The sequence below is a fragment of the Gekko japonicus genome, unplaced genomic scaffold (assembly GCF_001447785.1).
Source record: "Gekko japonicus isolate JY-2015 unplaced genomic scaffold, Gekko_japonicus_V1.1 scaffold88, whole genome shotgun sequence".
Classification (NCBI taxonomy): Eukaryota; Metazoa; Chordata; class Lepidosauria; order Squamata; family Gekkonidae; genus Gekko; species Gekko japonicus.
Window position 1 is genome coordinate 1423735 of NW_015160209.1, and position 15625 is coordinate 1439359.

A 15625-nucleotide genomic window follows, 5' to 3' on the forward strand; every position below is an offset into this window, starting at 1 on the left:
CAACTCAAAATGACTAAACTGAGGCGGTACTTTGGTCACATTGTGAGAAGACAAGAGTCATTGGAAAAGTCAATAGCTAGGAAAAATTGAAGGCAGAGAATACCCAACATGAGATGGATTGACTCAATAAAGAAAGCGGCAGCCCTCATTTTGCCAGACTTAAGCAAGGCTGTTAACGATCAGGTGTTCTGGAGGTCATTAATTCCTAGGGTCACCGTAAGTCAGAAGCCACTTGAGGGCACTCAGCACACACAACACAGTACGTTTTATGGAGTTGTCATGTTAAATATGATAAATCCCCTTTCAATGTGGATCTTTTCTGCAGATTTTTCAGACAGGGCTCAGCTCTGGAAAATGTAATGAAATGGGAGTTGATACATAGCCTTCCTTGGTAAAAATTTCCAGAGGAATATTTCCAGTGAGGTAGCTATGTTAGCCTGTTGCAGTGAAAAATAAACTGGAGTCTTGCAGCACTTTAAAGACTGGCAGATTTCAATTCTAGCACAGATTACAGCCCATTTCGTCAGGTGCACGTGGCCATGCAGAGGTAAATTTTATTCAAGGTATGAGGTTTCGTGTGCACGCACACTTTTTCAAAAAGAAAATGCAATCACACACAAGCGGGAAATGTACTAGCACTTGCGTTTTAAAAATAAACACACTTCCAAAGTAAACCACAGGTTTCAGAACTGAAATATAAAGCCCTACGCGACAGGAAGCCAGCAGTAACGGCGAGTTTCGCTTTTTTACCGGAAGTTCAGGCGGAGTCTTTTTCTAGGGCAGGACCAGTCCGTGGACGCTACTTCCATCGCTTTTCACTTGGGGGTGGGATTAACAGAAGACGTCACTGAGCGGGCGGAACTATCCCTGCACAGAGCTCCTGTCCCCCTCGCTACTTCCGACGTCTTTGGTTCCGTGCTGTTGTGTAGGCCGGGAAGCTTAGACCGAGGCGCTTCTCATCGGCAAGCGGAGCCCTCCTTGGCTCAGGCTGAGAAGCCGATGAGATGGCGGCTGCCGGCCCTTCCGGGAGCGGTATGGCTCAAAAGACTTGGGAACTGGCCAATAACATGCAGGAGGTGCAGAGCATTGATGAGATCTACAAATACGACCGCAAGCAGCAGCAGGAGATCCTGGCGGCCAAGCCCTGGACGAAGGAGTGAGTATGTGGGGGGGCAAGAAGGCTCGCCTGCGCTGGGTTGTCCGACCCACCCCCACATATTGGTTATAGGGATAGCAAAGAGCTACTTCTCTCTGGAGCTTCAAGCAGGTCGGCTGAAGAAATGGCAGGAGAGAAGCAGCAGATTTCTCAGTACCAGAATATGGGCTGGGGTTTTAGCAGTAGATTCAAAGAAGAAGATCCTAGCGAGGAAGAAGTAACAAGCTGAGCAATCGTTTGAATGTCGGGGGGCGGGGGGGGGTGAAGATGAGCACGAGAAAATGGAAATGAAGGCTGAGCCCAGACGTTGTGTATGCACAATGATCTCTTCATTTTGGTAACTGGATAAAGAAAATGATGCGTTTGTAAGTTAGATGTGCCTGTTCTGAAAGATCAAATGCTGACAGCCAATAAAATGTTTTGTTGCCCCCTGCTGCAAGGACAAGGACTCCGCTGACAGGAAAGAAGCAGTTATTTTATGTATTCATGTCAGCACTGCTGCATTTTAGGGCCTTTAGGTATCAATTATTTAATTTTTTATTAAGGGCCAAAGGACCATGTTTTGACCCAGGCTTTCCTGTGTCCAAATAAAGCACTTTGCACTCTACCATATATGCCAACTGTTAAATGAAAGTTCTTGCTCTCTTGAAGATCAGGATGAAAGCACTTGCCATTTTATTCTGGAGACAAGTGGGTTAAAATAAAAATCACAAATATCTTAATGGTACTTTGCATTTATCTTATTTTCCTTTCCTGTCATAAAGCTGCAAGCAAAATACTAATTTTTATGGTCTCTTAATTACAGCCACCACTATTTCAAGTACTGCAAAATCTCTGCTCTGGCCCTTCTGAAGATGGTTATGCATGCTAGGTCAGGAGGCAATTTGGAAGTGATGGGCTTAATGCTTGGAAAAGTTGATGGTGAAACTATGATCATCATGGACAGTTTTGCTTTACCCGTGGAAGGCACTGAAACACGAGTGAATGCTCAGGCTGCTGCATATGAATATATGGCTGCATATATAGAGAATGCAAAGCAGGTAAAAAAAGAAAAGTGGGTTCTTTTTTTAGCGGTACAGTACTGATTAAGGCTACTTGAAATTACATTGGGAATCAACAACAACTTGTGAACTGTGCAAGTTGCCCTTGAACCGGGCATCATTATACTATCAGGCTGAGTTAGAGTCAAAGGAAATTTTGCAGAGATCTTTCTCGTGGTTTTCATGGAGGACTTTGAATATTTGTTGTACTTGCACTGTTCTTACTGCTGTGTTTTTTCCATTCTGTGTGCATTGTTATTTATTTACTTGCTTACTTTATTTATAGCCTGCCTTTCTTGTCGAAAGTCAAGGCTGACTCCCTAGTAATTCTAGTGTGTGTGAAAGTGTGTAAAGTGCCATCAAGAGTCTGGAAAATAGTAATGGTGAACTCCTGCAGCTTAATTTTTGCATTTGAAAAACCAGACAGAGTCAGAGTTGTTAGCATTCTTCCACTGCTTGTAGGCTTCGCAGAGGCGCCTGTCTGACCATCATTGGAAACAGGTTCTGTACCTTTTGCCTGACCCAGCAGAATTTTTCTTGCATGGTTGTTCTGATATACAATCTGCAGTTTGCTAAGTGTCCAAAAGAGGGCAGTGATCACATTGATTAAATCCTTTAACCATGTGCTTTCTCCTCCCAACTTTGTTTAGGTTGGCCGTTTAGAAAATGCCATTGGCTGGTACCACAGCCACCCTGGCTATGGCTGTTGGCTTTCAGGCATTGATGTCAGTACGCAGATGCTTAATCAGCAATTTCAAGAACCATTTGTGGCTGTAGTTGTAAGTATAGTACTGGAGCAAGCGATTATGCCAATGGAACATCAAATATCATAAAACCTAAAGTTGTATTGATGTGAAAATATTGGATGTCTTTTTTTCTCATCATGGCTTTTGTGACGAATGTTAAAAAGAACTGTTTATATGGAATGATGATATTTCGATGGATAGAAATAATTTCTGTATACTTTGTGATTAGCCTTTTGAACTATAATCCTAGCAGTGCTTTTTTGAGTTGATTCAAGCCAATCAGTGGGGTTGAACTGATCAAGCCAATATTTACAGAAACATTTCCTAACAAGTGAAACTGGGTGTACATTGAACTGCCTACCACAAAGTAAAAATCCCCTTAAATTAATTAAGTTCATGGAAACAATTGCTTGACCTCTGCTTCCTCAGTATCTCTAAATCTTGTTTGTGTTGAATAACACAGGAGTTGGACATTGTTTTATAATGTAACGTCATGGCACTTCATGAAGTACAAGAAGAGAGTCCAAAGGATCTTAGTCTAAAATTTGAGACATGGAAGATAAAGGGAAGTAAGGCAACGGGAGGCAGGTATAGACAGATGAAGAATATCCATTCATCCAAACAACACAGGCTTGGTTTAGTAGAAGTAGGAAATTAAGGAATTGGGGAAAGGTATGTTTTAAAAACGGATTTTAAGGGGGTGGAGATTACACAATTCTGTTCACAGAAGGAGTGAATCCATAGTTCTTGTTACATTTGTGCAATGATTTGAGTTGGAAAATTTTCTGTTTGGTGTGGTGGTTAAGTGTGTGGACTCTAATCTGGGAGAACTGGATGACCTTGGGCAAGTCATAGTTCTGATAAGAGCTGTCCTTGAAAAAGAGCAGTTTCTGTCAGAGCTCTCTCAGCCCCACCTACCTCACAGGGTGTCTGTTGTGGGGAGGGGAGGGGAAGGGAAAGGAGTTTGTAAGCCGCTCTGAGACACCTTTGGGTAGTGAAGGGCGGGGTATAAATCCAATTTCTTCTTCATCATCATCTAATGTCAGAGAATGAATAGTGTGTCTATTTTGACTTCTCTTTAGTAAAAAACAAAGACATATCCCATTTTAATTTTATAGTAACAAATATTTGAACTTAAATATTTGATCAGGAAAAAATAAATCAAGTGTTGTTTAAATGTTAGTTTCAAACAAATTCCAAGCTTTATGTGGAAATTATTTTTATTGGAAAAATACGTTTCAGATACTCAAACCAATGTTATAGTAATAGAAAAATAGCCTTCCATAGGTCCCGGTCACATGAGCAGGACACTGCACCACTGAAGGGAGGTAAATTTGAGCCAGAGCAAAAATAACCACGGTAGCGTGATCCAACGCACCCTCGTGGCTCCGTGCTCCGGCCTTTGGCAGGCAATCAGACGTAGCGCGGCAAAACAGACATTGCGCATTTGTGCGCATGCATGGGACGGGGAACAGCACTGGCTGCGACGGGCTACCAGCGCTTCCCCGATCAGACGCCTGGAGTTGCCGCACATCATCCGGAAGGTTGTGCTCTGTTGCCGGTACCTTTTCAATGTGCATTTTCAGGCTGAAGGGATGGATCAGGGACGGGTGCGTGACGCTTCCCAGATGTTGCGGTATGATCGCGCCCGTTTGATGCACCCTCAACCCATCCGTTTCGCGGGGCAAATCCTCCCATGTGACCGGGGCCTTAATAGTTCACTTAGGTAGTGATATATGTTTGTACATACTTCCTTTACATTATTTAAAATTTAAAATGTCTGTACATTTGTACATACATTGTTTAATTTTTTGAAAAACTGAAAGCACTGAAAACTTGACATAGTCACTTTAGCAAGAATTGTGCTTTGTTATCCCTTGGACATTGGTTTCAACAGAATTTAACTTCCTTCCACCAAAGGGTATCTACATTTTACTGTCACTTTTCCAACATCACTTGCTTTACTTGTTAGTTCCATATCAGATTGGTAATTAGTGTCCTTTCTACCATGTGAGAGGAAACACATATGTAAGATTTTTAGATTTAGTTTTGATTTTTTTCCATACAGCGCATCAGGTGAATTCATAACTTGATTTTTATTTGGATTATCATATGTATTTGTGGTTTTATTTCCACCACACATTTACAAACCAGTACTCTCTCACACAGTTCCTAAGGACAGAACCTGAAAAACATTAATTACACCTTTGAAACTGCCAAGCCTGCCTCATAGTTTAGGAAAGATGAACCTTTAGAAGAGGAAATTTTTCATGGGGAAAGTACTAGAAAATGTTTCACCCCACATCTCTGCATTTGTTCCGCTGACTGCATTCCCCTTTCAAGGGTGCCTCTGTCCACCACAGAGAGGATGACTGTTTGTGGTATAGAAGCAGAGCCAAGAACATCTCTGGGAAGTTTCTACGTGCTTCACTCAATTGATTCCTCCTGGGAGAAAACAGCTTGTTATATTTTGTTCCTGAAATTGAGTGAATGGTATAAATGGGTCCACGTTCCTGTGTAACCCCTACAAAAGTACAGAATGCTGTTTGCTTATGCTGAAGTAAAATCTGTATCAGTTATCCCTTTCTAAAGCAAGTTTTCAGTTTATTGTGTAGCATAGTATAGAATGCAGTTAATATTCAGATAGTGTCAGGGAATATATTAAATGATTTTCTGTTTGCAATGATATTTGAAGCCTCCACAGTTGGATGTTACGTTGTAACTTCTAGAGGCAAAACTTATTCACCCAGTAATTCAAATATCCATGTGTTTCTGCTGTTGCGATCACATCATGGGAGACTTGTCTGCCAGAATGAGTCTATATGTAAATACTTCATTCAAAAAGATAACATTAAAAGGAAAATATTATAAATGTTTCCCAGCTCTCCATTAATTTGGTACTTTAGCAGTGCAATCCTAAGCAAAGTTGCCCCTTTCTAAGTCCACTGAAGTCAGTGGGCATAGAAAGGTGTAATTCTGCTTAGTACTCAACTGCTGAGGGCTATTTTTTTCTCCTCAGTTCTTTTGTGAAATTCCTGTTTAAGGTTATCAGTATCAGACTGTTTTACTTGATACATGAATTGCATGTAATGTGGCAATGTTTAGGTCATCATTCCACAGAAGAAAATGATGTGACTTTGGGGTTGAAAAATAAGTCTAAACCGTAGTTCTGAAAATGGCATTCCACTGCTGCACTGCAAGTTCCTCATGTAGAGTAACTTTCAAATTCATTTTTACAGATTGATCCAACAAGGACAATATCTGCAGGAAAAGTAAATCTGGGAGCTTTTAGGACATATCCTAAGGTAACTTAGTTCTTGCATAACCAAATGATAGATATGATAGAGATGTGATCACATTATTTATTTCATTCTCAAACATTTCTGCTGGCACAGTGGTATTTGTTGTTGTTGTTGTTCAGTCGCACAGTTGAGTCCGACTCTTCGCGACCCCCATGGACCAGCTCCCGCCAGGCCCTCCTGTCTTCCGCCGTCCTCTGAAGCTGGCTCAATTTCATGTTCGTTGCATCGATGACACTGTCTAACCATCTCATCCTTTGCTGTTCCCGTCTTCTTTGACCTTCAATCTTTCTCAGCATCAGGGTCTTCTCCAGTGAGTGCTCCCTTCTCATTTGGTGGCCAAAGTATATGAGGTTCAGTTTCATTATCTGGCCTTCCAGGGAACAGTCAGGGTTGATTTCTTTTAGGATTGACTGATTTGATCTTCTTGCAGTCCAAGGGACTCTCAAGAGTCTTCTCCAGCACCATAGTTCAAAAGAATCTATTCTTCGGCGCTCGGCCTTCCTTATAGTCCAACTCTCGCAGCCATACATGACTACTGAAAGACTATTGAAAGAGGTAGTCAATCTTTAAAGGTACAATTGTGGTCTTAGGGTACTGTCTCAGTGATGATCTGGTTCTTATAGATCCACATGGGTCAATGCAGGGGTAATTCATGAGGACAACCAGATGGATTTCACCTAGAGAACTGGTGTTGAGTAGTGATGGGCATGAACTGGGAAAATGTGGTATGGTTCATGGTATGCCAGCTTCATGAACCATGAAACATCACAAATAAACCAGTTTCATTTGTGAGGTTTGTGACATGGTAGAACACCCCTCAGCATGATAGAGACACCAAACTCACAAGGGATATCCGGCTAACCCTCCTCTACCTACATGCCAAGGTTGGTGAGGATTGAATTTATGGGGTTCGAGTTATGGCTCCCCCAAAGAAGGTGTCCCCAGGAAAGCATTTTCTGGGGAAATGACAAGCACAGGTTCATGAGGGTCAGGATTGTATAGAATGGATCCTGTGCAAATTAAAGATGCCAAACATGCAAGAGATCTCCAGATGACTCTCCTCTACTTGCCCTCCAAGTTTGATGAGGATTGGATTTATGGGGTCCAAGTTACAGCCCCCCAAAGAAGGTGCTCCTATGGAGGGAAAAACAGCAAAAAAGCAAGGACAACAGAAGCCATGCAGAACAGAATCGAAGTCCCAGAGAATCTCTGCAGTAGAAACTGAAGGTTGGAGGCATTTTTGCAAGCCCAGCAGAACCAGTGCAATGTGCCCAGCAGAACTAGTGCCACTGTGGCACTGTGAACCCAACAGGACTAAGGTCAAGTCAGGGAAGTGTTTTTTGGGGGGACATGTCAGACACAGGTTCAAAAGTATATAGAATGGACCCCCTGCAAGTTACACACACCAAATGCACAGGGAACCTCACCCTGCCACCTGCTCTTTTACAATCTCTTCAAGTTGGGGGTGGATTTCTAAGGCCCATTTCACTTCACATTCCAGGATGTCTGGCTCGAGGTCAGTGGTTATACCGTCGTGGTTGTCAAGGACATCGAGGTCTTTCTTGTATAGTTCTTCTGTGTATTCTTGCCATCTTTTCCTAATCTCTTCTGCTTCTGTTAGGTCTGAAATACTTTTTACTGTAGTAGTAAGTCAGTGAATTGAGACTTCAGTGGACTGAGAATGGTGTAATTCTGTTTAGGATTACACTAATAATTTGATTATGCCATACAGCTAATTCTGAATCTGGCCCCTGTGCAGACCAAACAACCCAGATAATGGGGTCAGGTACAGATAGGGGGTATTTTTTCACTCTATTACACTGTCCTATGGCCCTCTCTCCTTGCAGGGGATGTCATCTTAATAGCATCTGGTTGAACCAGTCAGCCTCCCTCACTCATTGCTGACTTGTAGGAGACTCTATCTCTTAACATCTGGGGTGCTGTATCTGCCTTTCTTGATCCTGCAGTTTGCCCTCCTTATCTTGTGGGCTGCACACATTGACTTGTATTCCTTCATCTTGCACTGTTGCTAAGTGTACTTTTTTTTAGTTCTTTCACAATCATTTATCCTGATCCAAACAATGATGACCTTATAAACTTAGCTTTTTATTCCTGTTTGCATCTGTTAAAACATTTTATTATATTGTATGCTAGTTTGCTCTTCAACCTCTGCCTCATATGTATGGACTGGTAAATTCCATTTCATTGTGTCTGAGGAAGTGTGCATGCACATGAAACTCATACCTTGAATAAAACTTCGTTGGTCTTAAAGGTGCCACTGGACTCAAACTTTGTTCTGTTGCTTCAGACCCAACATGGCTACCCACCTGGATCAATCATTTACCCTATCATTCACCCTTCTGCTCCGAGAACCACAGAGGTTAAAGAAACAGGCCATAATTTCTTTATGGGGGTTCTTGCTTATATTGATTATGTTGATCGCAACCATTCCCAGAAGAGAAATGATAGAAAACAAAGACTGAGATTTTGGAGAATTGCAGCAAAAGAAAATCGAGGATTAAATTATAGGCCTTAGATTAAAAAAAATAGCCTTAATAGTTTGCTTTAGGTAGTGAGATATGTGTGTCCTATTGCATGTGCCCTGTTGTATCCACTCAGTTTTACGTATGCTTGAATAAGACACAAGGAACCTGACATGTTCTCTCCATTTGAAGTCTCACATTGGAGATACTCCTGTTGTATGCTTCAGTTAAAAAGTAATTGGAAATCTGTAATAATTAACTGTTGACAATCCTTACTTCAGGGATATGCGTATTATTGTAGGACTGGAATCCTGCCTGTTTTGGGGTGTTTTTTTAATGGCAATGCAATATTCTTTTGAAAAAGTTACCAAGTTTTGCCAGCAATGCAAGAATCAAGCTTGAGAATATTTGAGTGTGTTTCTAAAATATTTCTGAAAAAGCATATGGGATTAAGATGATAGCTGAGAAGAATAGAGAGGTACATTTTTATCAGCCTGCCACCCTTATCTGTAAGTTGCAGCCAACCCTCACTTTTCCACAAGCAGAAGGCCCTTCTGCTCTTCCAAGGAGGAAGGAGAGTTTCTGCAGATGCGTCCTTTCTATTGTACTACCGTATCCACCACTGTTGCCAACAGTCCTTGGGGTTGCAGAAACAGTTTTTGGGAGGGGGGAAATAGAGAATTCCCCCCCAAAAAACAGAGCTCTGCTTGTAGTTCTCTGGATTCAAGCCTATGTGTCTTAATGTTACCTGCATTGAAGAGTTTGGAAACAGACACATCATGTGAAACCATACTTGTACTGAAAGAAGTCAGTTGCTGGCTATATGTCTCTAATAAGAAAATAGTATGTCCTTTACATTGTTGGTCAAACAAGTGAAAATGTAAATATCAGTCATTACTTTCTGAACCCAAACAATGTAAGTAGTTTCCCATAAATGTCTAAACTTCTGTTTTTCATCATACACCCATATAAAACATTTATGCATTAAGCTTCATCTTTATTTCTCTATCAGGGCTACAAGCCTCCTGATGAGGGTCCTTCTGAATATCAGACTATCCCACTTAATAAAATAGAAGACTTCGGAGTGCACTGTAAACAGTAAGGAACAGTTTTATGATACAGAGATTTCAGATTGTTCTCCACTTTGGTAAAGGGGAAAAATGTGTCTTGAAGTTACCCAAGATTCAAACATTTGCTTCCTGGGTAGTAGAGCAGTGTGTTTGAATTTTATTTTGAGAGAGTTTTTTTAAAAAGAATTGCCTCATTCTGAGTCCCTCGGCCAAGGGTTATGATGGTATTTGAGTGCCATTTTCCACAACAAATCAATGGCAATATTTGGTTTGGGGTAGAAGACTTCTGAAAAGTACATCATGAGACTGGTTGTGACCAGAATTTATAAACTTCGTGCAGAAAGAAAAATTGTATCAGTTCACTTTCTACCCCATTAATTTTCCTTCCCCTCCCCCACCTTGGCCTGGCACTTGTTTGCCTTGGCTCAGAATCAGCTTTTTATATACCTCAAAACTAGTTGCTGCCTCCTTTCCCTGATACTCTGTCTCTGGTTTTTTTAAACATGATTCAGTCATTTTATTATATTACTTCATATGAGGTAAGCTGCTTTGAAGACCTGACTAATGGAAAAGCAGAATAGAAACAATGTTTTTTAAAGAATGTGCCCTTTCCAAAGAAATTTAACATGGATGTAAATGTTAATATATATATGATTCAAACTGGTACAACTGTTCTAGTAACATCTAAAACAGGAATCCCCAATGTGGTGTTCATTGGTGCCATGGCACCCACTGAAACCTTTCCTGGTGCCCACCAATATGTTGACATGCACTAATAAGTAAAAATGGCACAAAATGGCCCTCTAAACAGTGCCATAGTTTACTGTTCCTTAGGACAGTCCTTAGACAAACTGGCTGTATTGTTGTTTCTTGGTCACATTGGTGCCCTCAGTCTTCATATGAGAGAGATTTTTTGAAATGTAACATCTTTATTTAAGTGGCTAACTTTGACATGGCACTTCATGTGTTCTCAAACAGGTATTATGCTTTAGAAGTCTCCTATTTCAAGTCCTCTTTGGATCGGAAGTTGCTTGAGCTTCTGTGGAACAAATACTGGGTGAACACTCTTAGTTCATCCAGTTTGCTTACTGTGAGTACCTTTGTAAATTTGGAGGGTGATCCAAAACTAGCACAGAACCTTTGGTACACTTCTGCCTTTCCTATAGGCAGGAGGATCAAAGGATAAGAGAGGAAGCTTGGTACAATGGGGCAGCAAAGTATAAAGAGGTCTGTGTTGTCATTCAAAAGAAGTATGTACAGTACACATACAGCAGGAAGCAGTCCTTTTGCCTCTCAGGGTTAGCAGTCAATTCAAAAGTATCTGCTTGATGTGTCTCCCATAAAAGATTTTAGCTCTGTTAAGTGTGGCTGCTTTTTACATTTCTGTGGTTCACATAGTTAGAGATCTCACTAAGCTTAGAATCAAGTTTCAGCTTCCTGCGGTAAATAGCAGTTGAGTTGTCTGGGGCACAAAGCACAGCCTGTCATTTTGTAAATATGTTTTCATATGGGTTACTGGCTCAGCATGTATTGTTCCAGATAACAGCATTATGACAAATATTAAATATCTTCCAAATGCAGAATGCGGACTATACCACTGGGCAAGTTTTTGATCTATCTGAAAAACTAGAGCAGTCAGAAGCGCAACTAGGCCGAGGGAGCTTCATGTTGGGTTTAGAGTCTCATGACAGAAAGTCGGAGGACAAACTAGCTAAAGCAACAAGAGACAGGTAAGAACAACTCTGTTCTAGTGTTTGTTGTAGGAAAAAAGACATTGCCAGTAACCTCTGCAGTACAGATGCCTGTAACAATGTCTTAGAACTACGGTCCTGCTAGCATCTTGGAATGTGGAGGTAGAAAACTATTATCTGATTTCTGGCAATGTGATTACTGAGAAATTACATAATGACTAAATATATAAGCCCATCTCCTTGATTTGAGTCTCATGATTCCTTCCCAAATATCCTTAGGGGTATGTGTTCAGATCTACCTGAACCAAAAATATACCTGAGAAATACCTTATCGGTATTTTTGGTTATATTTTGGCAAGATACAGGTTTTCTCTGGAAAACCAGAAAAAAAAAACCCAAAATCCTGGGTATATTCAGGAATTACCAGTAGATCTGAAAACAGTGGCGAGGCAGTAGCATATTGCTCCCACCTCTCACCTGTTTGTCAGGCTTCTACTGCAGTCCCTTTAAAGGGACTGCAGGAGACAGCCTGCCGATCAGCTGTGCTGGGGGGAGCAGACCGTTCAAGCTGGTTCGACTTGGAACAGCTGCAGCGCAGCAGATTCTGGGGCTGGCTTCTCCTGTAGTGCAGTTTAAACCAAGTTGCACAAGAAGCCATCCCAGCCAGGATATATGTGCTGCGTAGAGTGATCTCCCCGTGGCATGCAGATCCTGGGGCTGGCTTCTCCTGCAGCATGGTTTAAACCGGACTGCATGAGGCTAAGCCAGCCTCAGGATCAGGCTGGCCTTTAAAAAAAAAAAAAAACAGTATTTTTCTTCTTGGGTCTATTGGACCCCCCAGAAAATCAGGATTTCTGAAAAATCCTGGATCCAAATACCATACCAGTATTGGGATCTGGGATTTTTTGGAAATACAAAAAAAAAAAAATTGGGTCCAATAGATCTGAACCGAAAAATACCAGTTTTTTAAAAATTCCACACCTGTAATATCCATTTCCATTTTTGTGAGTTACCATAGTAATTCTTTTTTTTACTTTCAGAGCTCACATGTAATATTTCCTCAAATTTTCACAACACTTCCAAATCGTTGTAATATAAGCTAGCTAAATATCAGTATAGACTGATGTAGTGATCAGGCGCTAAAAAGACCCAAAGTATGCACAAGGCCATAGATGATTTTTTCTATTCCAGTGGCAATCACTTCATGCATTGCTGCTCTGGTGGATCTCTCTAACTTTTGGTAGTGGAGGGACACAGTTGGGTGCCACAGACAGCTCCCGGCCAACCCCCCCACACACATACACACTGAGAGCAACACAGCTGGGTACCGTGCCTCCTAGCCACCCCCCCCCCAGAGCAATGTAGCAAGACCACCATGGCTCCTGGCCACCCCCTACATGCACTGAGAGCGATGCAGTCAGCCACCACAGCTCCCAGGCACCCACACACAATCCTTGAGCGACACAGCTGGGCCCTCTAAAAGAGGAGGTAGAGGCGTTGTCTGCCCAGGTACAGACAATGCTCTTGTTTTTAGGGGGGATTTAACCCCCTATGTAATTTTTTACCGATTTCAGATTTTTCTGAAAGTTTTAAAACAAAATCTCCTTTATCTCAGTGTGGGCCCGATCCATAGATTTAGGTATCCACAAATCTACCTACACATCATAAATATATAGATACTGTACTTTAAAAGTATAAAATTAAGTACACAAGGCAAAATTTCAAAGCTATAAGGGGGAGGAACCTTACCAGTAATGGCATTCAAGCCCATGAAAACATCTGTATCTTGGATAGGTTCATGTAAGTTACAAAAACAAAGCTGTTTGTTTTGATAATGGTTATTACAAATAATCCAGAGACAGTTGTTTTGTAAATAAGATAACTACAGTGGAAAATCCCAAAACAGTGTGAACAATGAAGCATTCTGAATAGGTCAACATATGAACAGTATAAGTGGTCAGACAGTATAAACAATGAAACAGTCCAAAACTGTCAATGTATGAACAGTGATGTTTCACCGGCTGATTGTCCCATTTCAATATCTTCTCCTTCAGAATTACTTTGCTGTAACTAGTGTGTGGCCTTGTACATCACTGTTGATTCACCTGGTCATGTCAGTGGCTTTCAGTGCCATCCACCATGGTATCCTCCTGGCTGGGCTGGGTGTGTGTGAGGTGGGGATGCTGTGCTTTGGTAGTTTGCTCTTTCTTGGCTGACCAGAGGTGGTGCTGGGGGACTGCTGCTCGGCCCTGTGGCACTTTTGCTATGGAATCCCTCAGGGCTCCATCTTGTCCTCCATGCTATGCTACATGAAGCTACTGGGAGAGATTGTTGAGGGGTTTGGATTACTCCTTGTTCTTAGCAGGTGAAACAGGTAGGTCTGTGGAAGTCCTGAACAGGTGCCTAGAGAAGGTAATAGGATAGATGCAGGCCAAGAAACTAAAGCTCAGTCCAGACAAGACTGTGGTGCTGCTAGTCCATGGCAAAAATTCTTGAGGACTGAGGAGTCCGCCTATCTTGGAGGGGGTTGCACTCCCCCTGAAGGAGCAGGGTCATAGCTTGGAGGTGTTTGTTTATCATTTATCTTGCGTTTCTCCCCAATGGGAGGCCAAACCAGCTTACATAATTGATGGCTGGTGTTCTTGAACACTGCAGAGTTCAAGTTTCAGAAGAATAACCAGTTTGCACTCTTTGTGTAACCCCTGGTGTAAGTGACTTACAGTACAGTCCTAATCAGTTACACTCTTCTAAACCCACATGGGTTTAGGGTTGTACTGTAAGAAAGTTTCAGGACCATACTGAAATCTGGACTACAGTGGGTCCAAGTAGTTAGTGTTGTCCAACTGTAACTAAATTCACGGAGTCACCTCAGACTTGAGTACAGCCTACCTGAGGAGGTCATGAAGGTTTCCACATTTCTGTCATTCCTCAGAGTATGCAAAACAGTAATGTTCTGGAGGGCATTTGTATGAAGGGATCAGAACTTTAGCAGAATAGAATAGTCCAGGAGGGTCCCTTTATAAGTGCAATGGGACTGTAGTCTATTGCAATGATATATTCAGTACTATAGCATTGTTCATTGGATGCCTCATGTATTCTGTACTATAGTATTGCATTATGTAATATAGCATTGTTCATTGGAGGTTTCATGCTATATGAGTACATTACTGTTATTCTGCAACCCACCTTTGAGTCTCAGTGAGAGAGGGCTATAAATATAAATATATTGGCAGTGTCAAATGCCTAATGTCTGAAACTGGACAGTTGAGTCCAAAGAGTTATTGAGTTTACCTTTTAAAGCAAATAACTTCTGACAGTTGACTGACTGAATTGTTTTCCCTCCATCTTCATAGCTGGAAAGTTGTGGAGATTCATAGGGTTATGGGCACCGTGGGCTCCTAAGGCAGTTGAATAACATGAAATACAATGACAGAGTTGCATTTAGCCAACTGTTATTTATGCTTTTTTTTCCTCAGCTGCAAGACCACCATAGAAGCAATACATGGATTGATGTCTCAGGTTATTAAGGATAAACTTTTTAATCAAATTAACATTGCTTGAAGAACATCACCAACTGATACACATCTTCAAGGTAGAGGAAAACATACCTACTTGGACTTTGTTCAGTTTGGAACTGAAGGCAGAATGGAAATCTTCAGTTAATTTGTAGTACTTTAAATCATCTCTGCCACCTCCTTGCCCAGTTTTATGAACAGTGTTCTGAAATTTGCTGTAACTGTTCTTTACCATAGTTTTGGTTGTTGCTTCAAGAGAACAGTAAAAGTGACTTACTGAATGATGAAGCTTTGGAATTTATCTGTTTGCCAATCTGCAATAAAGACATCTTAAACACGACCAGATGTTTTTTTCATTTTAGCTTAAATTTATCTCTGAATTTAATCATTCTCCATTCCTCCCTCTCCTTTCTTTGTGTAACCTCTCAAGCCAGAAATCGTAAATCGTTCCAGGATGCCTATCTGCCTCTTTATTTTAGTATGGAAAATACATCATACTCTCCCTTCTATCCATAATCTGTTCTTTCTCTGTCATACCGTGTATTACAGCAGAGTCCTTTCCTGAAATCCAGACCCCCCTGCCCTACACTCCAATGTTGAACGTGTTAGTTGCAGCCTTCCA

At 41.4% G+C, this 15625-nt stretch overlaps 1 protein-coding gene across 1 annotated transcript; it reads left to right on the plus strand.

Moving 5' to 3' along the window:
• Positions 1-888: 888 nt before the first annotated feature.
• On the plus strand, positions 889-15337 carry COPS5 (COP9 signalosome subunit 5). The gene is made up of 8 exons (XM_015408988.1): positions 889-1156; positions 1962-2196; positions 2847-2975; positions 6182-6247; positions 9740-9825; positions 10776-10887; positions 11379-11527; positions 14965-15337. The coding sequence occupies exons 1-8, from the start codon at positions 1005-1007 to the stop codon at positions 15047-15049; spliced, it is 1014 nt and encodes a 337-aa protein (XP_015264474.1). The 5' UTR covers positions 889-1004; the 3' UTR covers positions 15050-15337.
• The last annotated feature ends 288 nt before the right edge of the window (positions 15338-15625 follow it).

Coding starts and splice junctions, on each gene's coding strand:
- COPS5 (XM_015408988.1), top strand. CDS start 1,005: ATGGCGGCTGCCGGCCCTTCCGGGAGCGGTATGGCTCAAAAGACTTGG. Junction 1,157..1,961: donor GCCAAGCCCTGGACGAAGGA/GTGAGTATGTGG, acceptor TCTTAATTACAG/CCACCACTATTTCAAGTACT. Junction 6,248..9,739: donor CTTTTAGGACATATCCTAAG/GTAACTTAGTTC, acceptor TTTCTCTATCAG/GGCTACAAGCCTCCTGATGA.